At 39.7% G+C, this 23,903-nt stretch overlaps 1 protein-coding gene and 2 non-coding genes across 4 annotated transcripts; all 3 read right to left on the reverse strand.

Annotated features, from left to right (window-relative positions):
* Nucleotides 1-17,439: 17,439 nt before the first annotated feature.
* Nucleotides 17,440-23,330, reverse strand: rps27.2 (ribosomal protein S27, isoform 2). Of its 2 annotated transcripts, XM_006804871.3 has the most exons (5): nucleotides 23,256-23,330; nucleotides 22,506-22,614; nucleotides 21,985-22,095; nucleotides 18,464-18,526; nucleotides 17,440-18,117 (listed from the first exon to the last, which is right to left on the reverse strand). In XM_006804871.3, exons 1-4 carry the CDS (start codon nucleotides 23,259-23,261, stop codon nucleotides 18,498-18,500), a joined length of 255 nt encoding a protein of 84 aa, XP_006804934.1. In that variant the 5' UTR covers nucleotides 23,262-23,330; the 3' UTR covers nucleotides 17,440-18,117; nucleotides 18,464-18,497. The 2 variants fall into 2 exon arrangements, with proteins under 2 accessions (XP_006804934.1, XP_006804933.1); XM_006804870.3 differs by having other exon boundaries at nucleotides 17,440-18,526.
* On the reverse strand, nucleotides 21,429-21,560 carry LOC118455316 (small nucleolar RNA SNORA13). Its single transcript, XR_004844100.1, has one exon. It is a non-coding gene; the product is annotated as a small nucleolar RNA SNORA13 (small nucleolar RNA).
* Nucleotides 22,164-22,295, reverse strand: LOC118455315 (small nucleolar RNA SNORA13). Its single transcript, XR_004844099.2, has one exon. It is a non-coding gene; the product is annotated as a small nucleolar RNA SNORA13 (small nucleolar RNA).
* Nucleotides 23,331-23,903: the final 573 nt, after the last annotated feature.

The raw sequence follows: 23,903 nt of genomic DNA on the forward strand, positions 1-23,903 counted from the left end.
AAACTTTTTAGCAGTATATTTTGCTTTCTTGGGCTTGTTGAATACTGTTAGCTTGCCAAATTACGGTGACATTAACAGTCGTGATTAAAAAAATATGTTTTTGATGTCACAATACAATATTAATATGATTAGAGGTGGCTTGTCTACTTAGAAAAGTACTCACTGTTATTAAAACATACCGGATTGGTACTGAAGACAAAATATGTAATGTGGCATAACGCAAAGTCATTCACTGGGTTTTAATAAAGTTAGTGGGCGTTGTGATATATGACTTTGAATATATGTGAATCCAATTCTAACTGAGAGGACAGTGTTTGGAAGAAAAACCAGAAAGAGACATGATGTATTAGTGGGTGGTGAGTGGGTGTGTAAACATTCAGTGTCCAGTCTTTTCCAGTGGCCAAGCCTCCCTCTATTCATTATTACTGTGTGTGAAGCAGGTCCTCCTTTCTGCTTTACCAGTGTCCTCTATGGTGGCATCAACAGCATTATAAATGAATGTGGGATTCTGGTGAGGGTAAGTATAAACTGTTGTTTTATTTCTTTCTGTGGTTTAACCCAAGCAAAGTGCCACATTTAATATTGTCATCCAGCTAATAAGGTCTACAGCTGTAACTCTCAATTCATTCGTACGTTTTTTTGCATTCAGCACAAATACATAATGAGTTACAATTAAAGTACATAGAAATGTTGTTCAATTTCAATTCAATAAAACTTTATTGATCCTGAAGGTTGACCCTGCAGGAAATTGGGTTATGTTGTATGTCATACAACAGTATGTAGTATTACAGCCACATTGTAAATGTGGAGGTCAGAAGTTTTCATACATTCATCATGGACATGAATTTTATGACAATTTGAGGCTTTTAATGATTTATTTGAACATTTCTCTTTTCAAGGTGGAATGATTGTACAGCACACGTCTTTAATGACTTAAAAAAAACAATCAAATGTTAGATTTAAAAGTATGCATACAGACTCAAATACACCCTATTAATATTTGGTAAATTGTCCCTTAGGAAGTCTAAGGAGCTTGGAAAGAAAAGTGTCTGGATTTTAAGTTGCTTGAAGACGTTTCACCTCTCATCCGAGAAGCTTCTTCAGTTCTAGGGTCAAATGGTGGAGAGTCCCAGATTTAAACTAGAACTGAAGAAGCTTCTCGGATGAGAGGTGAAACTTCAAGCAACTTAAAGAAGTCCAGACGCTTTTCTTTCCAAGCTCCTTAGACTACGATGACCTGGATGACTTAGGAAGTTACACCTTAATCAGATGCTTTTGGTAGCCATCAGCAAGCTTCTAGCATAATGCTGTCTGGATATTTGATCATTATTCTTGACAGAATAGAACAGTTCATTTAAATTGGTTAATTTCCTGGTGCAGATCTGGCTTTTAAGCCTAGTCCACAAATTTTTAATAGCACTTAGGTTGGGGCTTTGGGAATGCCGTTCCAGATGCATTATGTTAGCCTTCTTGATCCACTCCAAAGCCAGTTTTGACATGTGTTTGGAATCAATGTCCTTTTGGAACAAACAGCTGTGTCCAAGTTTCATCTAGCTGTTGATTTAAGAGTTGAAGAATTTGGAGGTATTCCTCCTCCATTCTGCTGTCAACTTTGAGCAGTGTACTATTATCATAGGGAACAAAGTAGCCCCGGAGCACGATGCTACCATCACCATGCTTGACAGTTGGTATGGTGCTTTTTAGATTGAAAGCCTCACCATTCAGATCCATAAGGACAAAAAGGTAACAGACTAATGAACAGCTTATATCCCTTAGCCATCACTATGCTAAATGCTGCTAAATTAATATGATCCAATATAATCTTTGTGGATGATGTTTACAGTGTTACAACACAGTCTCATATTTATATGTTTACAACTGTATTTTACCACTGGTACAGTAATACTGGCAAATGGGGACAAGTGCAATATGAAATCAATTGTGTTTGTTGTATATATATATATATATATATATATATATATATATATATATATATATATATATATTAATTTTAATTTTATTGACTGATTGTTTCATATTTTGCACTGAGAGAATTGCACCTCAGTTTTGTTGTTCAGTGTTTCATTTCTACAGTGACAATAAAAAATTCAGATTCTGGTTTTTTCAGAACTTAATAACTTGTACTTGCATACATTTGTTTAAATGGATGATCTTGGAATCTGCAGTTGTTTAGAAATGGCTCCAAAAGACCTTCCCAACTTTCCCAACTAGTTCTCCTTCAGAACTCCATTGTTCTGAGTATTGGTCAGTGCAATAACGGCCATGCAAATCCTTTATATGGCTGCAAAGAGGAAATACCAGTTGTAGTCAATCATGATCGCTAATGAGATGTTAATAGGCTGTCGCCTTGTCAAGTTAAAAGACATCGTAGAACCTTCAGGATCACAAAAGATTTAAGTGAGTGTATGTATATGTTTGACCCAGTATGTGTAGTCTGTGACTTAGAGAAAATCTTAAATAAATTCAAATGTGTGCACTCAATTCTTGTTTTTAAAGCCATTAAAGATGTATATGCACAATCATTAAGCCCTGGAAAAAGAAGAAAGAAATCATAAAAACCCCTAAAATTACTGTAACACTCATGCCGATGATGAGTGAGTGTAAACTTGTGACCACAACTGTATACGCATTAGAAGGATTTTTGTTTAACATTGTATTTTGAGAATAGAGAAGCGTTAGCCCTGTTATAGACTGGCAAGCTGTCTAGTGCGTACCCTGCCTCTCATCTTATGACAGCTGGGATAGGCTCCTGCCATCCCTCAACCCTGAATTGGATAAGCAGAAGCAAATACATGAATGGCTGGAGAAGAGACAATAGAAAAAAAGGGAAAAGGAAAAAAACAAAATACTATTCTGAGGGAAGCAAAAGTTAAATTGTTGAGAATAAAGTTGTTTCAAATCCAACTGTATCATTAGTGCATCGCTGCTGAATCCTCTACAAAATGCCTTGTGTAGATGAGTTAATGAAAGCACACTTCAGAATTTTCAGCACACAAACACGGTGTGGAATAAGTATGAGGGCTTTAAAGAGATGGTGCAGAAAACTGTCTGTTCAGAAGAGAGAAAAAAGAGTTGGCTGCATTTGTGCAGAGTGAAATAATTGGCAATGGACAAACACAACAATATCGATGCTTTAGCAAGTACAAAGGATGTATGTTGTATCAGAAGATCAGGCTGTGACTTGAGAAATGCCCATGGACTAAGGGAGTTGACCTCATTCTCGAGATTATATTTATTTTCAGAATGAAACAGTTAAAACAAATTTTTTTCTTTTTGTGGCTTCGATGCTACTGAGGTTTGCAGAAAACTTGCTGCATCACAGAAGTAAGAAACAACTGACCTTTTGCTGATGCTGAGAAATAAGACTCAAATGAAATATAAACAGGGATGTAGCATACTCTGCCTTCTTACAAACGCTTTAGAAGATTGAAGGAACTCTTCAGTGACAATAATGAGAACAAAAACACACAAATACAAGAAGAAGGGCCATGGCGTGCTTGTATTTACTTCAGTGGCTCATATAGCAGCAGAACTGATCTTCGGTTTGGACCTTGCCTAATTAACGTGTAAAAATAACGCTGGTGACAGACTCGCAGGTCGTTCATTCACTCATACTATGACACAGTTTGTCTTACTTTACATTTTTCTGTCATTTAAATTGTATTTGGAAGTCTTTCTTGCTTATTGTTTGTCGGGCATATTGGTTCTAATTAGGTGTAATCCTTTGTTTGGTTTACAATCTCACTGTTGCAGGCCTAGCAGAGTGCGTTTGGAGTAAAGTTTCAGCTCATAATAGACATGGAAATAAGGAGAAGTACGTTTTCTCTTTGACTTCACTTTTTCAAGTTTTGTCTTATCTATTGAATACGCTTAAGTTTGACACATAAATGTGTTAGTATTATTAAACTTACCTAACTTTTTTTAACTGATTACTGAGGATTTGTCTAAGTGAGATCCTAACAGCAACGTTTTATGTGCTTCATAGCTTCAAAGTCTTCGTTCTTACAGGTGAGTGATAGATGTTTAAATTAAACACCTTCCAATTAGTTCACACTGATGCTTGTCCCAAAGGTGATCACACCATAATCTAATGACTTATTATGATTATAAATAAATTCATCTGTCACAATATTCACACATTGCTTCCTTGATATATGAGAGTGTTTGTTATTTTTTCATGAAACAGGTTTCATATAAACTGGCCTGTTGGGTGTTTAGCCAAGAGTGAAAATAAAGCAGAACAACAGAGGTGTGAAAGCCAGGCAGCCTGAGGCAGTGCTCTGCCCCGGGCACTGCACATACCCAGATGTGATGAGCTTGTTATCTGTGTTATTTACTGGCAGGCTCTACTGCCCCCAGGGCTTTCATCATCTCTCTCAGGCGATGTGAATTTTCATGATTGGGTTCTATAATTTTAAGGCCAAGGTAATTTCTGTAGTCTAGTCTTTTTCCCTCTTCCTCTTTCCACCGGTCTCTCTGCTTCTCTCCATTTCTCTGGAAACCCGATTACACTTTCAGGATCTCTGTCTGAGCCAAGGATAGCAAAGAATACAGACAAAATTGAAAATTTAACATATACTTTCACTCATTTTTAGCCAAAAATAGTGAAAATATGTCTGCAAGACATTTTATTACGTAGGTGCAATTCACTAAGAGCAAAAGCAAGAAAATGGCAAGAAGGAGACACGTTAAAGGACATGAAAGAACACGCTAAAGAAGTGAGAAAAACTGGCATTTTTAAAGTTTAAAAAACAAAAAAAACGTAATACTTAAGCTGATCACTTTGAACTGTGTGTTCAGCCTCTGAAATAATGACTTGCCTGAGGCAGGCTGTGGATTGATAACAGTGTTGGCAGTTCAATCCCAGGCTCCTTTCCACACGTTGAGTAAGACATTGGCTTTAATGCCTTGATTAGTGGATTGCATAGTGGCTTGCTGCCATAGGTGTGCTGCCAGTGGGTGAATGAGAGGCAGCTTGTAGAGCACTTACAATAAGAGCACTATATAAATGCAATCCAACAAAACAAAACCATAAATCACTTTGAATAGGAGCATCAGATATTACACCTAAAAGATGATAACATTGATATTTAATGTGTCTAGACAAGAACTGCTAATCTACGTGTTTTACATCTCATTATCCACACTACTGCTCAGACATGAGCACCAGTTTTTAGACTGCAGGCTTTCATGTGGAGTTTCCAGGTTTATAGCTTTATAGTTAGAGCTGGATCCAGTAAGCCTTAACAATCCCTTAATTCTCCTGCTATAGCCTGCTCTAGTCTCCCTATTTATTTTGTCTTGCTACACTCTGCTTTTCTATCTCCTCTTTTCCTCCTCCCCCCAACAGGTAGCTACTTCACCCTGAGTCTGGTTCTGCTGAAGGTTTCTTCCTGGTAAATGCGAGTTTTTCCTTCCCACTGTCGCCAAAGTGCTGCTCATAGATCTGATCTGATTGTTGGTTTGTTCTCCCTGATATTATAGGGTCTTTACCTTTCAGTATAAAGCACCTGGTGCTTATGTTGCTCTTGTGAATATTAGCTGAAGCATTGCACACAATATCCAGTACTGCATAGAATTTTATTAAACAGTAGCTTTCTGTCAACGAATGAAAGACAGACTTAATACCATTAGTGTATGCAGACGGACCAAACTCCTGTGTGCAGTCAACCCTTGAAATACCATTGAGTGGTTTTAATTTATAGTCTTAAATAGTGGATGAAAATAACAGCGCAGTGAACTTTCAAATATTAGATATATTTTAGTGGTTTCTTATTTGCATTTTTATGTGGTGTGTTTTTAGGAAGCTGGAACTGATTGAAGGCCATTCATGTGAGGGAAAACATACATTTAGTTTGGTTTCCCAACATGAAAGGTTGTTTCAGGATTGCTTTACCTTAGCCAAAATGATTGAACCGAAAGGCTGGATATTAAATTGTTGCAAATGTGTGCAATATTCAGGACTGTTGGAGAAATGTTTTTAAATCACTTACTTCTGGTGTCTGGGATTTACGAGCTGTTCTTTGAAGATGCCCATCTGAAAACCAATTTAAGGTTCCAAGCCTTGTGTGTGCTTAGTAGGTGTTATGTAACTTTACAAAATCACTATATATACAGTAATATATAGTAATATATATATATATAATGTAGAATATATCAGGTGTCATCTGGGTTTTTAGTAGTTTAAAGGAGTCTGTTTGACTCACCTAGACTGTAATAGTGGTCTTTTACAAGAATGTGCTGGGCTTACGTACCCAGCATTAACCAAGCATATATATACACACAAACACAGACACACACGCACACACACATATATATATATACATATATACATATAGATAGATAGATAGATAGATAGATAGATAGATAGATAGATAGATAGATAGATAGATAGATAGATAGATAGATATACTATGCTCTATTCATGAATATGTTAGTTTATTCATGTCTTTTTTTCTCCATCCTAACTGATTCTACTGCTGCTTCTGCATAATGAACACCAGCTGCCTCATTAAGAATAAAAAACGGTCACCTAACACTACACTTCTGTATCAGCAAAGATGACTAATGAGTGTGCACGACATGGAGCTTTGTAAGTGGAAAAGTTGCTGGAGGCCTGGACTGGTCCATGCGGTACTGGTATACCTGTCAAATGTCATCATTTTAGAGTCGGGTCAAATATCACCAGGTTCTGTCAGCAGGAGACTTATGGCCGAATCTGTTATCTCCAGCTTCTTAGAGATAAGCTGTTCTGTACTGGGAGCCTCTGCAGGTCAGAAACACACATTTATTCATATGGATTTATGTGAGAAAGGACATATATGTGCACATACTGTTGAATTACTGCTACTTTTCATGACATTAGTGCCCTTCAGGTGACTGCAAAGGGCTGATGTGCAGACTCATGTGCAGATCATTTTCATGCTCCGTCCAGGTGTTTACCTGATAACCACAGGAAAATATATTACACAGTGCACATGTGTGCTTTGCATATTTACTAGTAGAGGCGGTATTGACTTCACAGCCAGTGTGTTTGTTGCATGTGTGTGTGTGTATGTGTCTAAATGTGTGAGCAGGTACATGCGGGGAGCCGTTACTCTGAGCCTGGACAGTGATGTTGCTGTGGTGATGATCAAAGGAAAAATACTGCAATAGCTGCGAAAGAAGCTGGGCAAGACTGCAGTTCAGAAAGTTGATACAGTTAAACATTAAAACACCACCTCAGAGAAGATGAATGACACACAGATACACGCACAAATGCACAGATACAAATTCAAATAAAGCTGTATAAACAAAAGCGAAATACGCACTTAGCGCTTGTCTCATAGTGACACCTTTCTTTGTCACTCTTTTTCTCACTATATAACACTTTCCCACTTACACAGTGCAAATGCTGGCTAATTTGAAGATGAAGACAAAGTTGGGGATAATTTGTTTGAAGAAAATCATGCTCGACCGAATCTGATGCTTCATGCGCAAATCATCTGTGAATCTTTTTACATTAGCCCCTCTCATAGCCAGTGACGTCAGCGGTTCCAACTTTGGGCCCAGCAATTAGTCAGCGCTCTGCTCAAGCCAGCTCTTTTGGCACCGACATCAATGCTTTTTCGCTGAATTGGATGGAGCCATTTCTAGATTAGGCACTGCCACTGGCATGTGTAACTAGATCCTGTAATGGTTTTTTTTTTTGTAGTGGTCACAAATTCACTTTTTGAGATTATATATTCATACCAACCATTTTCCCATCTTTATGCGCCATACTGCCTTTGTGTTCTTCCTGTGAACCTTTGAACTCATCTGTGTTAGCCCAGCCTGCTTTTTTCTCTGACTCAGCATCTGCCCAACACCTCCACATCTCTTAGTTACCTCAGCACTTTAACATCTTACATCCTCACATACAAGGTCTTAAATAATCAGGCCCCATCTTATCTTAATGACCTTGTAGTACCATATCACCCTATTAGAGCACTTCGCTCCCACTCTGCAGGCCTACTTGTTGTTCCTAGAGTATTTAAAAGTAGAATGGGAGGGAGAGCCTTTAGTTTTCAGGCCCCTCTTCTGTGGAACCAGCTTCCAGTTTGGATTCGGGAGACAGACACTATCTCTACTTTTAAGATTAGGCTTAAAACTTTCCTTTTTGCTAAAGCATATAGTTAGGGCTGGACCAGGTGACCCTGAATCCTCCCTTAGTTATGCTGCAATAGATGTAGGCTGCCGGGGGATTCCCATGATGCATTGAGTTTTTCCTTTCCAGTCACCTTTCTCACTCACTATGTGTTAATAGACCTCTCTGTATTGAATCATATCTGTTATTAATCTCTGTCTCTCTTCCACAGCATGTCTTTTATCCTGTCTTCCTTCTCTCACCCCAACCGGTCGCAGCAGATGGCCGCCCCTCCCTGAGCCTGGTTCTGCCGGAGGTTTCTTCCTGTTAAAAGGGAGTTTTTCCTTCCCACTGTCGCCAAAGTGCTTGCTCATAGGGGGTCATATGATTGTTGGGCTTTTCTCTGTATCTATGAAGCGCCTTGAGGCGACATTTGTTGTGATTTGGCGCTATATAAATAAAATTGAATTGAATTGAATTGAATTACATTAGTGGTGGGTGTGTTTGGTCATCAGATTGGCCCGAGTAAGCCAAAGAGTTGTGGAAGCACATCGCCATCCCTCACCTACTTACTCTCAAGCCCTCATTTCATAGACACCTGTATGAGCATTATTTTTTAATGCTTGCTGCATAAAATATATTACTTAAGAGCAATATACGTCCAGCCTTTTCTTTTCAATTAACCTTTCTCACGCTAAATCCATTACAAATATAACTCGATCAGCAGGTTCTATAATACACATTCAATCTTAGGAGTAATGTGTTTGAATTATTAATGAGTTGTTTTGTTGGTATTCCAGATCAGATTACAGGCTCTTAAATGTCTGCCTGGTCCATTCAAGCTTTAGCTTCCTCTGCATTAAAATCTGACTAACACACTATACAACAGTGATTTTATTTTCAAAGTCTATTAATGTTTTATGTACAAATAAGAAGACTGGCCGGTACCCAAAGAGAAATTTATACAGTAATGTGGACTGCATATATATTTTCAGTTAGGCACTTAAAAAGGGGATTATTGTTCTTAGAAAGAACTGGCAAAGTTGAAATGCTTTATTCTCTAGGTGGCAGGCTGCTATGCATGAGTTGTCTTTTTTCTTGTCCTGAATGTGTGATAAACCTACTCAGTGTGGTGAGGAAGTAAAAATGATGTCTGCATGTCTGTAAACCGTGATGATCGTTGTTCAGGTTGATGTGCAGGTAGAAGCAGTGAAGCAAGGCAATGCCATTGTCACCACAGAAGTGGACCGGTACAATATCGGCTCCATGGTAACGCTGGCCTCCCACACTTTGCTCAGCCTGCATTCGGGGGACTTGCCTGTGCTGCATATGTGCGTGTGAGAGAGAAGGGGGGTATGAGAGCAGAGGTTGCTGATTGACCTATTTTCAGGCTGTTTGTATGAATTGGGATGAAGGGAGAAATGATGGGGTTTTTAATGATGCCGCAGGGGACTTGTGCATTGCTTCCTCCTCTGATACAACTTCCACTGACATAACTGACATAACTGGGCTACTTGTAAACCCTCTGCACATTATACCCACAGTGAAGACCCAGACCCACTTGTATCTTTAAGTCCCAGTTCACTTACACTGTGTGTGTGTGTGTGTGTGTGTGTGTGTGTGTGTGTGTGTGTGTGTGTGTGTGTGTGTGTGTGTATGTGTGTGTGTGTGTGTGTGTGTGTTTCAGCCCTCATTGTATATGAGGCATGTCTCAAGCTGGTGACTCCAACCCCTTGGGGGTGAGAGTGTTCTTGGTGGAGACAGTCAGCTAATTAGAGGCTAGGAATAGCCAGCAGTAAACTGGTACTTCATTTCATTTATATAGCAGTAAATCACAACCGTCACCACAAGGTCCTTTATATTATAGGGTAAAGATCTTACAGTATGAGAAAGAACCCCCAACAAGCAGACAACCCGCTATGAGAAAGCACTTGGCAACAGTGGGAAGGAAAAACCCCTTTTAACAGGAAGAAACTGCAGAATCTGGCTCAGGAAGAAGCAGACATCTTCTGAGAGTGGAGGGGGTGAGGAGAGAGAGAGAGCAGGAAGAGAGTCAGGGCAGAGAGAGAGAGTTTAAAATCAGCTTTTAATAGTTAAATTGAATAGTGATTTATAAACCCATGGAAGAGGAATCTCATGAAGAATTGAGTGAAGAAGAAATGCTCAGTGCATCATGGGAAGCCACCAGCAGTCTAAGCCTAGTGTAGCATAACTAAGGGAGGATTCAGGGTTACCTCATCCAGCTCTAACTATAAGCTTTATCAAAAAGGTCTATTAGCACACTATGATACTATGAGGTCTAATGTGGGATTAATATGGTCTCTCTTTCTAGACATTGACAGTACTCTTGCTGCAGCTTCAACTGAAGCCTGTATAATGTAGATAGAATCTCATTCTTAGCATCCAGATAGGACCTTATGCCACCAATTATTTTGTGAACCCACCTTTGTAAGCAAAGCCATCTTGGCTGGGATAACCAGAAGCCAAATGCTTTAAGTGAGGAGTGGATCAGACTGACACGCTCATATTTGTTAGTTAGTGACAGCTCTGCTGATTGACTTCACTTTTAAAACACCTAGGCTGTTTCTATTTTTATTTACATGGGTGTGTGGGACTCTAGTATGTTGTTCAAATCTTATGAGATATTTTTAGAAATATAAATCAAATATATTTATCTAAATCATGTATGTCTGTGTGTATGTCCAATAGCTGTTTGGTTTTTTCGGAGTGTTAAAACTTCTGGCCGATAGAACAAAAGGTTGAAAGTGGCCTATAACTTCTTCTTCTTCTCCCTCTCTGTCCCCCTCCTCCTCCTCCTCCTCCTCCTCTGTTTGACCCAAATCCCACCCTCAGTCCCAGTACCCCACAAGCACAGCAAGTTTTTTTTTCATTTAGTTTAATTTCCTCTGCTCTTTTCTATCTTACCTCCCTGCTGCTAGCTGCTACACCTTCGTCTGCTTATCACAGTTATGCACTCACAGACAGACAATGAGCTGCATGCATCCACACACACACACACAAGCAGAGACATGGACAGAATTACATTAGAATTTCATATTCATTTCAACAGTGCTTTGACGTGGCTCCACTCCTCGCTGCCTCCTTCCGACCTTCCTCAGCTTACTTCCCCAAAAAGTGATGTTGGTTTCTATAGTAACCGCCTGTGTCTATGTTAGAGGGGAGTTTCCTCACGCTGACTGAAAACGATGTTGAGCACGGGGAGCCACGGAAATACACACACTCTCCCTCACTCACATGCTTGCATTCGTAAAACTGTTGATTAGCAATCACCGTGTCCTTCACACTGTTTATTTTTAATGAGCTCAGAACAATCTGTTGATTGGGTGATTCCAACAGGAGTAACACGCAGCATATTACAAATTGAGTATTCACATCAGATGGAATTTTTGTGGCCCTTTATGTAATGTGAGAAAAGTGAACATGAATGTGTGAAGAGTTCTCTTATTATTTTGCACGTAAGTTCCTTTTAATTGTAGGTTATAGTTATTGACTGTGACTATTTTTGTCTGTGTTGTGTTTTGTTTGTAGCATTCTTCTTGATATGCTCATCTCTCTGTTGGTGTGCTGCTGTGGTGCTCTCTTACTTTCCAGACAAATGTAGGTCAGGTGGACTGGAGACTGTAAATTGCCTATTGTTGTGTGTTTTGTGCTTCCCTGCATGGAAAGGTCCCAGATATCTGTGATGTATGGGCATAAACAATGAACAAATTAATGAAGCCCGACGAGCCAGACTGAACTTTGCACCAGCTCGTTCAGACTCATCATTTTCACATTAATGCACTTTGCATAAATTGTTGCTCAAATGCAGAATTGCGATACTTGACTTTATGTAAAACACCAACTGAAATATGCATTAATATACTGCAGAACATTTCTGACAGGGGAAATAAATCATTTTGATCTCTGTGTAACGTATTTGGTAACGACTTGGACAACCATAAAACAACTAAGCGGCATCTGGCGAGTGATTACATATTTACATTTTCTAAGCTTCTCCCTCTTGTTAAGTATTGACAACAGTCCTAGCACATTATTTGTCTCCTCCATTAAGAGCTAGCCTGTGATTGGCCGACACAAAGCAGAAACAGCCTGTGTTTACATCTCTTCTCTGCCGCCTTCTTTTTCTTCCTCCAACTCATTTCTCTCACTCACTCTACTCATTGTCTTGCCAAATATCTGCACAGATATTCTGCCAATCATATTTTCTTTCTCCACCTTTCTTCTCTCTTTTCCTCCTGGTCTCATGTAGTAAGGATGTAGAGCTGCAGTTAGCAGAGTGTGACCAGAAGGGGGTACAGTTTGACAATCTCCGATCCCTCCCAGTGACTCTGCAAGCTCCACTCCATCTCCCTAAATGTTCTCGCACACAGGGACATTCAGAGCTTGCAGACTATTTCAGCTTCATCGTCAGAATAATTAATGCAGGAAATGATCACCGAGACAAGAATGATTAATTTTGAGCTCTGACAACACCGACATGACCGATTGTCGGTGCTGGGCCACCAGGCTTTTAATGCTCACGGCCATCCAGGGATAGCATCCATCACGGTGACCCTCACTCCTGCAGAGATGTGTTCAGTGTGTGTTTTTATGTGGGTGTGAATGCCAGCGTATGTGTGTGTATCATTAAGCATATGTTTACTAATTTATCAGCCTTGTGACTGTGGAGGTAAGGGGTTACTATTCTGAGATAGTAAAAGATGTTTAGCAGAGCACAACCACCTGAGACCTCCGCAGCTTTCCTGACATGACCTGCCAGGGGCACGAGCTTTCACATTTCATCAGATGGAATTTTTGTAATGTGAGAAAAGTGAACTTGATTGTGTGAAGACTTCTCTTATTATTTTGTAATAAAGTTCCCTTTAATTGTAGATGTGACTGTTCCATGTTTTGGATTGCACACTAGGTTATAGTTATTTTCCTGAGAGGGGTGACATCAAAATTTGGGATAAATACATGAATACGCTTGTCTTTGTTGCACAGTATACTGTGACTGTGACCATTTTTGTCTGTGTTGTGTTTTGTTTGTAGCATTCTTCTTGATATGCTCGTCTCTCTGCCGGTGTGCTGCTGTGGTGCTCTCTTACTTTCCAGACAAATGTAGGTCAGGTGGACTGGAGACGGTAAATTGCCTATTGTTGTGTGTTTTGTGCTTCCCTGCATGGAAAGGTCCCAGATATCTGTGACGTATGGGCATAAACAATGAACAAATTAATGAAGCCCGATGAGCCTAAATGCGTAAATTGGTGCTCAAATGCAGAATTGCAATACTTGACTTTACATAAAACACTTTAAAACAAGCTGTGTGTCATTAAGCATATGTTTACTAATTCATTGACCTTGTGACTGTGGACGTGAGGGGTTACTATTCTGCGATAGTAAAAGATATTTAGCAAAGAACAACAACACCTGAAACTAGCTTTCCTGATATGACCTGGCAGGGGGCCGTGCTTTTACATTTCATCAACTTTACCACATTTTCACCTTCACATATAAAAATTTTAGCTCTCTCTGTAGCACAGTATGACTAAGGTACTCTTGTTATAAGGTTTAAGGTAAACAGTCCCTATTATAGTGGCAGAACAATCAGGAGTGGGGAAGACTGGATGATAATAAAATCATTCATCGATATTAAGAGTCCATATGGTAATAAATTAAACTGAGAGTGCTTGCAATTGTGTTTTACACAATTACTACCTCCATTTTGGAATGGATAATTTCTTAATCTTGCTTCTCTCACAGTTTCTCCCAGTTATTCTGCCAAACACAATTAAAACATTCATCTGGAAATAAGCAGTCCTTCCATTTTTGAGTTTTAGTCGTGCCAGCTGGTTACTTTCAGCTAACAAAAATAAATAAAATCTTGGGGTACATTTTGGACACTGACAAAAAAAATACCCAGAAGTCTGTTTGACATAACTTGTGTGTTGTTGTTGTCTTGTGTCCCAGAGATGCCATCTGGCCTGTGCGCCACGCTTTGTGTCAGCATGTGACAGGACACGACTTGTCACTGTGGGCTCCCAGGGGATGCTGACTAGTGGCTCAAACACTGACTCTCCTCTGCTGGAGGTCGTTGCTGTGGAGACGTAGGGTCAGCCAGACCTTGTTCATAAGTGTTCAGGTCAGTTAATTAAGTAGGGTATACTAATGATGTGTAATGACTTTGGCCTTGGCAAAGGAAAAACTCAAACAAAGAGACATATGTGTACAGATGAACTGTGTCTCACCAGAGTGGTTTGTGCTTCTGCTACAGCGTGGGAGGGCCCAGTCAGCCCGTGTTTCCTTTGTTATAAGTCACTATTCTGCGATAACCTTGGTCAGTAGAGCTACACTCACAACACGCACACACACACCCCCCCCCCCCACAGCCTTTCTCGTACACTCGTTTAATTTCTCCACAGTTTCTGGCTCTGGATTTTTCTTTCTTTCTCAACAGCCCTCTTTCATGTCAATTTTTCATTCAACTGCAGCTCTCATTTTGTCAAATTTAACGCTGAAAAGAGAATTCAAACTGCTCAGTTCAATACTATAAAAAGTCATCTGCCATGTCTTTCAGTGATTTTTCTGCCCTTCTCTATCCATCCTCCTGTCCCATCCTCCACTCTGCCTCCCACTCAGAGATAACCTGACACTGATTACTTCAGATTTTGACAGACGTTTTTGGTGTCCAGACTTTGCAGAACAAAGATTTTCAGCAGGGCCAATAACACCTCCCTTAGTGACTATAATCCCCAATATGTTAATGTTTTCCATCTCTACATCAGTCCAGAAGGAGAATGCATGACACTCTGTAACAAGCAAAAGGGTCAGCAATGGGTATTTAATCAGGCGTTACAGGGCAGACCTATAGCATCTTGGGAGAGGGAAAGTTTGCTACAGGTAGAGAAATTTAATGAGCACAAATGGGTAGTTTGGGCTGCTAGTATCTAATCAATGGGCACATGTCCTCTGTCTTCTGGGTGAAATGGAAGCTTCCACAGTCCCTACTCTTTTAACCTCTGCAGACAAACACGTCATGGTGGTGGTGGGAGGGTTTCAAGCACACATGAAACTAAAGCATGTGAGGAAAAATTACCATGAGCATGCATCTTTTTCCATCCTTTCACTCTTAATGTGTGTCACTTTTATGCACCATCTTGTAAGAAAGCTTAGTGTTGCACTTTAGCTCCCCCTACCTTCAATTTTGCATTTTTACAGTCAGCCCTGACAATTCATGGCTTGCTGCTAACAAACTCTTCCCCCGTCATTCATTCCCTGCAGTTGTTTACAGACAGTCACTGTGTCTGTCTCAGGAGGGGTTTGTTACCAGCTGCTCTTGATGGGCCCTCTCTTTGTGGGGTCAGTCCCGTTTCTGTCAGAGCTGCTCTCAGGTGTCCCAGAGGTGCTGCCCGACCTGTTGGCACTCCACCGATCTGTGTTGCTCCCTGTCACTCAGCCTGAGGTTGAGTTTACGGTGATGGGCAGCAAGAACATGCTTTCATCGGTATGTCACGAAAACATCCACAGAATAGATTATTTGAGCCTTTCGTGTACTTACCCACAACTTAGGACATTTATGAAATGCACTGTGGAAAAAAAAAACTAAAGCGTGAGTGAAAAATCAATCAAAACAGAGGGAACATGAACTGCAGTCTTCTTGACATCATGTAATTTCTTTGACAGACATTCATTATCTGCTTCCATTGTTTCGAGTAAAGACTCATTTTGGAAGCTGAAAGAAGTGGAATTGTTGTGGATGTAACATTTAAATTCCTGCTGTTAAAATTTCAAATATAGGTCAGTGTTCAGTGGATGCCTGAGCTCCAAACAATAGTTAATTATTCTCTCTCATTCATCCATTCATTGATTGCAGTCTGGAGACCGACATAAGTGAGGGGCAGAAATTTCTCTGGTGACACTGAGGTTATATGGTATGTATCCAAACTCAGCAACCTGGACATTCATTAGAGTTAACCTATCGTGCTCGTTTTCTGCTCCATAGTTTTATTTTTTGAGCTATACTAGAGTGGCTTTGCATGACTCACAGTTCAAAGTAATCCTTATTTGTCTTACACCATGCTTTTGTGCAGAATCACAGTTTATCCTGTCTGAAATAAGTCAGTCTAGCCTCTCTCGCTCCGTTACTGTTAAGAGGTTCTGAGTTAAATCAATATTTAGTGTTAAATTTCAGTAGTTCAGAGAAGTTGTTATTAAAACAACTTTTTCAGCTGTGGACAGGTTTGGCTCTTCTTTTTCTATTTATTTTTTTATGACATGACCACATAGTGACAGCCATACTTTCTCTTGAGTAGATTTCCACAGCTGAATCCACTGAATGTCACCACCTCACCGAGTAGAGTTCAGACCCCGTCTCCACTCTCCCAGTATAATTACACTGAGCAGACATACATCAAAATAGTCAGTGACCTTATGACAGCCTCGTGGTCAGATTCACGGGTTCTCCTGCAGTAAACCAGGAAGCTCATCATTACTGTGCTCAGGTGTGACAGTATGGTAAAACCACATGCTTTCAGTTACTGGACTTATTTTCCTGGATATGTAGGTTTGGGGCTTCTGTGAGTTGTTTTGCCAGAAAAATGGAAAATAGATGCAGCGATTTATTGAAATGTCGGTTGGGGTCTACGCTCTGGTGAGGTCGATCCATGACTGATGATGTTCTGTTGTGTGCTTTCTTATTCGGGTGCTTCTAATAAATTGGCAGTTTGTTTGGGATCATTGAAGATACTTTCACAACAGCATGGTGGATCAAAATTTGGCTGTAGTATCTGACAGATACGCCAAGATTACAACTGATAGGTCTTTGGGAATCACCTTATTGGTGCAGAAATACTATTTTATTCCTGTCAAACGATGTCATCTTTGGCATGTTTCATGTTTATTCAACTTGCTGCTAGTAACAACATGCTATTTAAAAATGGTTCTTTGCAAAGCTGTCTGTTTTGTGCAGATACATGACTGGTTAATCCCACAGGTTATGTATCATTTTATGATTGAATGATTCATAGGTAAGTATCAAGCAGCTTATCAAACAAGAAAAGCTAAATAAAAAAGTGAGGGGTGCCCCGAGACTTTTTCCACAGTACTGCACCTTTATAAAAGCCTACACAATAAATCTAAACCCCTTATATTTGAATAGTGAAAAAGTGGTGGTATAAGGGTACTATATGATTAAAAGTATGAATAAAATAGAAAATTAGAATGGTGATAGTGACATTAATATTAAAAAAAGATCATATAGAATACAAAGCTTATCCTGTGTTAGTCATTCAATAAACACAAGCCACACCAGAATCTCATTTCCTGTTTACCATAATTTTATTTGTTAGTGTCCAATACAAGCAAGACAATAAAAATGTAACCATAGCAACAACAAAGTTATCAAATCCCTCCGTCTCCTGATTTAATTTTCATATTTCTTCAGTGTACAAATCACTGCTGTCACAGAGGCTGTGCACAGGGCCTACGTGCGCGCAAGCGTAAACCACAGGTGAGAGTAACCTGCAGCCACAACCTGCTCCTGCAGTGTCAGCCCTTTCAGAACTACTGATTTTTCACAACCTGACAAGAATTCATCCCACATTATCATTTGCACAGAAAGCTCGCAAGCACACATAAATGCACAACCACACTGTTCATTGAAATTTAATTTACTTCCTTTTTTTTTTTTTTTTAAAGCAGAGCAAACAGTGTCCTTCCCTGAATCGACCCTCATTCAGACTGAGGGAACCCTGCACTGATGCCACTGACATCATCGCCTACTTTATAGTGCTGACATCACTGTGGCATTAAAACATAAGACACAAGAAATGTATTAATTATTATTCATGCAGAGTGCCCTTTTTACACAACAAAACTCTGCAGTCAACTTTCTTGAGACGTAGCCACAGTTTGCTTCCTTTTCTAGAGCTGGCCCCCTTGTTTCCAGAGGAACTTTGCATCTAGTGCCAGGCCTCATCTCTGAGCACACCGTCCTGCAAATCATTGCTTAGTTGATGAAGGGTGTAACGCAAACAAAGGCAAGACAAACAGAAACCCCACATGCATTGTGTCATCTTTAAAGGGTTGTCAGCGGACAAAAGCTGTGTTTTTTCCAGATAAAATGATGAACTGAAAGATACCTAATGAGATTATGTATCAAATGAAACTTTATTTAAAGTGAACAATGAATTATATAAGCTGTTGGTGGTCTCTCAACAAGGCCAGGCATTTTTCTGCATATTAAGTAGATAGACTCCCTCTTATATTACATGATTTAGCCATTCCCATTCCCTGCATCAGTTCTATGGCAGTGTCACTTGATGTCCATCAAGTTCTTACTCTTCTCAAGGATGTCGAACCACATCTGATCGGGTTAGTGCTGTTTCCTCCTGAATGAGCATCCTAAAGAAAGAGGCGAGAGAATGTGGCTCAGACACTGATAGAAATCAACAAGACAGCTTTATTATAAAACACTTAGAGAAGTCTTGGTTATATTATAACCTTATAATCCTCCATAAATATCGACAGCCTATAAAAATGGCCAATCTTGCAAAAGCCAATCAGTGCAGCAAGGTGTATCAATTGACTCCCTAACAAGAGAACATTCACCTAACAGTGAAGCTCATGCTACCATCTGCCTTCACAAAGGCTGAATCACCACCACACTCGTGGTTTTATTGCTCAGAGTTCCTGCTAAGAAGCTCCTGTTACCACAGCAGCAGAGGGTGGGGTGGCTGTGACGATGACAATATCAGTAAAATTGAACCTTGAACCCTGAGGACATGAAACGCTACACATATAAAGGCTAATTTACATACAGGTGACAGGTTGTTAAACGGACCAACAGAAACTGATTTTTCCTCATCGGGCCGGGTGTCAGGCTGAGCAGTGCAATCAGCTGATGCGATCAGCGCTATTTTATGCAATAAAATAATCTCCCTCTTCCCAAGCACATCCAGGCCACTACATACACACCACAAATACAACTGTTTCTTAGCGAAGCACGACCAGGAATCCCATCACCACGTCGGCAGGGAAAATAGGTCAATGTGTGCAAAAGGAAGAAAAGAAAAAAAGTAGTCAAGGCTCAGAGGAAGAGATGCCATACTTTTTGGAGATCTTTTGTATTTTCCTCACGTCATCTCACTGACTGGATTACTTCAGTTTAGAAGTGAGGAAATGTAAGTGAAGGAAACTGTAAGGTGGAGATTTTTTCCCTGCGTACATGTTGATGAATGTTGGGATTTCCAGTTGCATTTGTTAAGAAATAGTTATGTTTTTGGTGTGAGGCACATGTAGTGACTTGTTATATTATAAACTGCTTGGCTGTGTTGGGAAAAGAAAATATTTTATTGCACAAAAAAAGTGCTGATCGCATCATGCGAACATCTGCTTTGCTTGACTGCACAGCTCGGTACACCCGGCCTGATGAGGAAAAGCTGGAAATGCTGAACTCCAGCTTGTCGGCCTGGTGACTCAAACAGGCTCTCCTCCAAACGCTCCTCATTTATACAGTGCTTTACAAACCCAAATATTACAGGTAACAGCTGGATTTTGCCCATTTCATTTCATGTCCTCTTTAAAGGAGACATATTCAGCTTTGTTTTACGAGCTGTTCAAAAGCACAGAGTAAAGCCCATAGATATTTAAACAATGACGTCTTTTGTTTTTTTACATAATTCGCTATGTACACCAGAGGAGTGGATTTTAAATCAAACACTCAAAGATGTGAAGTGAACTACCAACTTTAATTCAAGGATGTTTTGCATTAACCGTTTACTAATTACAACAATGTAAAAGCTCAGGCAAGTAGAATCCAACAATAAAAATACAAAGCTGGAAATGAGCCATTTTTGAATCTTTCATTAAATAGAAGAAATGATTCATCACCTTAACCTCTTAAGCCCCAAGGGGGTTTCTGAGCTTCCTGCTCGAAAATGTTATGCCCAAATTTAATTGATTATTTCTCTGCAATTACAAACTCTGTCCTTACAATCTTGGTATCAAAATAAAGCTAACACTTGGGAAATTTCATCAGAGGTGTAAATATTGAAGCAGATATTACTGTGTCAAAGTTACTGAGACTGGAACACAGAAAAAGTAAGTAGATTTTATCCTCGCCTAATTATTTTTTTTAATTTTTAGCATATAACCCTTTGAAAAATATGCCTCAGATCACATTTGGTTCCAGAAATTCAGTAACCAACATATAAACATCATCTGTGCAAAGATTCATGTTTCTAAAGTGAAACAGTGAAAAATTACAGCCCTGTCAAGACATGAATATCCAGACGTTGTACAAAAATGTCCAATTTTGGCACACAATTGGACACCATGCCAGTTGATTTTTTTTTAGGTATTAAAGAGCAGAAATTAATAAATTTTATTAACAGGCCTAAACATGCTTTTTTTAAAATATATTTTTGAAGAATTAACCACACATTTACATGGTAATGGCCCTTTTCTGCCGTGCGCATAGAGCATTTGATTGGCCTCTGGCCCTTTAAACTCCGAGGGGCTGTAACTTTGGTTTCTTTTGGTCAATTTGCGTGATTGACACCTCTTTTTAATCGTTTGAGCCAATAGATTCATAGTAACGATGCCACGTTCATGTCACTTCAACCAATCAGACGTTGTGATGCCAAAACCCACGTGGGCCCAAATTTACTGCATGTGGCGTCTGTTCAGTCACGTGTCTGTAGGTGGGTCTAAAATGGAGGTTGTTGACGGAAAACTGCTCTGATGCGCTAGGTAGGCATGGCAACTACTGTTTGTCACGTGGCTACCGGCTACCAGCGAAAATACCGGAGGAAATCAGAAAGGTAAGCCAATTTCTGTCTTAGCGCATTTGCGCCGCTGTGTGTTTTTGTGGTCTTCTTTTGCGGCTCATTCAGTGAATTTTGGTCTGATCGTGGTGAAACTTGGTGTGTGGAGTCAGTGATAGCCCTGGAAGCTAACCAGCCTATCTTTAGCTGGTTACACAAAGTCTGAAGAATTTCTGGTTCGGTTTTGTTTGTTTAGCGGACTTCTGCGCATTTACGTAACTGCTCGTTTAATCACGGCTTGTTTTCGGTGTGTTTGGTGGTTGTAGAAATGGTTTATATGACATTTTAGCTGAGATTCTGAGTTTTCTGTGGATACCACACATGTCTGGACTTATATTTCTCAACCCGCGTTATAACCGATTAAACGTGATCTCCTCCTTTTTGCCCCCGGTACCGGGGGCGTGGGGCTTAAGTGGTTAAATCTATACTGGGCCTACCTGTTAATCTGAAAAAATAAAATAAAATGTGTGTATATGAAACGTTGTGCTTGCAGCCGATTGTGTAGGAATGGATCAGTGACGATGAATTCCTCTCACAACCACAAGAGTTACTGTATGCCTTAGTTGACACCCTGTTCATGAAGAAAACAATGAAAGGGCAACACAAAGGCAAATGTGAAAGAGTAACTGAGCGTGTGTACAGTCAAGTTCGACCACTCATCTCCGGCCTGAATTAAAATATAATTCAGTTTTATTTACGTAGTGCCAATCCAGAGCAACCGTCACCCCAGAGGGGAGACAAATCTAGATTACATCAGGAAGAACACCACCCAACACAACTCTGCCGAAACAAACATGGGGGCAGCTAAAAGTAGCTTCCGTCTAAATTTGCATCAAATGCAAAAAAATATTAGATTTAGACAAAAACTCCTGAAAATGTTTTTAAAAACAAGCTTTTAAAAGTTGTTTCCCCTCTCTATCTTTGCCATTAGAGAATCCTCCAAAAGAATCCCAAATTTAAATCTTTAAGCACCACCCGCCTCTCGCCATTTGTGTAGTTCTACGCATATAGTTGAGATTTCTGGTTTCCCTGTACCTTCTGTCAGGCGAGCTTTCCCTCCTGTCGGCTGGCACAGGACCGTGGAGCAGCCGACACACAGAACTACAGTCTGAGCATGACTGAAGACTGTGGTGATCTTGTAGCACCCTGCAAACAGCACACAAACCAATTAAACAACAACAACAAGATGATGTCAGGAGTACTCCTGATGACTGGTGTGTCGTTGCAGCCGTTTGAGTAGAAGAGTCACTTGAAGCTCATGTCACAAACGGCCACAACAGTCACTGTATGCCTTACTTGACACCCCAATCACTAACGAAGCAATGAAAGGGCAACACATAAAGGCAAATGCAGCACAGGAGTGGAAGAAGTGCTCAAAGATTTTCCAAAACATTAAATTACCCAAGTAAATACTTCTCCTGCACCATGACTTACAAATGGGAAATACACCACTTTGATTTAAAACTGTAATTAGCTGCAGAGCTCAAGCAAATGTGCTTATTGTTAGTGGACATGTTTCCATTTAAATCTTAAGTACTACTCATAAGTAAACTGACCTGGACACTTGACATCCATAAAATAGGAGTTAGGACTCTGAACAAGACGCTTTTTCTTGTGTCGTCTCTTTTCCTGCTCGGGGGTTGGGTGCAAAAGATCCTTTGCGAGCTGGGGGAGGAAAGCAACATATTTTTTTTATTGTTTTAAACACGAGCTTTGAAAATAAATAAATAAATTATTAATAAAAAAATTAACCGGAAGGTGCTTTAACATGTAATTAAACTCCTGCGGTTGTAGGCCTCAGTTACAGCGAGGCAAAGGTCGAGACCTCGATACACTTCTTGGATAAGGAAACTGGAAAGTGTTAAGATGAAATTATCGGAATAATCTTGAAGCAATCGCAGCGATGCCGTTAAAAAAAAAAAAAAGAAATCAGATGAACCATCGTTAAGAGTTTAATTAACACCCAACATATGTCAGAGCACGACATCCAGTTATCAGAGTGCTGACTAACATTAATGCGCGACATTAACCAGCTTCTTCCCCAATAAAGGCATTAAATACACTCAATGCTGAGACTTAAAGCTATACTGTGTGCTGTCAGCGAGCCTCGTGGGTTGCTCGTTGAGCACGTGTTTCGCCATATTGCGCTCGTTCATATCTTTACGTTTACATTAAAGGAAAAAAAAACTGCTGACGGATTTTTTTAAACGCACTTTTTAAGCTGTAAAATATTTTAACCGCGTTTTAAAAGCATACTTTATCGACTGAGGCAAGTTAATAGGTACAAAGACGCTTTTGTTACTTACAGGCATGTCTGCGTGTTTGGACTCTCACCGGAAAAAGACTCGCTGTCCATGTACCGGAAACTGCTGACTGACTGGGAGGAAGACCTGGAGGAAGAAAAAATAAAATTACTCGTCGGTGTTTACGTGAAATTATTCGTTAAATAACGCCAAATGAATGCTTGAAAATAACTTAATCGTGTAAATACACCGTGAATACAATTTTCATGTTTTTCTGTCGCATTTGATTAAATCTTCTAACTGTATAGCGATTTCCTGACAAAGCAGACGATTATCCTGTAATTTAAATACTTTTTTCAACAATTAGAATTGTTAAAAAAAAAAAAAGTAGGTCAGACAACTCATCATCTACACGTGAAACACTCGAGCTTAAATCCTTAAGTGTGTCCGTCTGAATATGCTCAAGTTAACAATTTTTGTTATAAGTCAGGGGAGCAAGGACTGGGCAATAAATGCCCCAAATCGACCATCTGCACAATTTTTCAAAGTGTCGTTATAAAGAAGTCTTTAAAAACATGTTTGTTTGTTTGTTTTTACTCAGTAAAATAAATTCAATGTAATGATGTCAGCATCCACTAGGAGTGGAAAATAAAGGACCGTAAAAATATAATCTGTTATGTTCCAAAATACTTTACATGTAAAAAGTGTGTC

Source organism: Neolamprologus brichardi, chromosome 11 (genome assembly GCF_056152115.1).
Source record: "Neolamprologus brichardi isolate AB-2024 chromosome 11, ASM5615211v1, whole genome shotgun sequence".
In the NCBI taxonomy this organism is placed as follows: Eukaryota; Metazoa; Chordata; class Actinopteri; order Cichliformes; family Cichlidae; genus Neolamprologus; species Neolamprologus brichardi.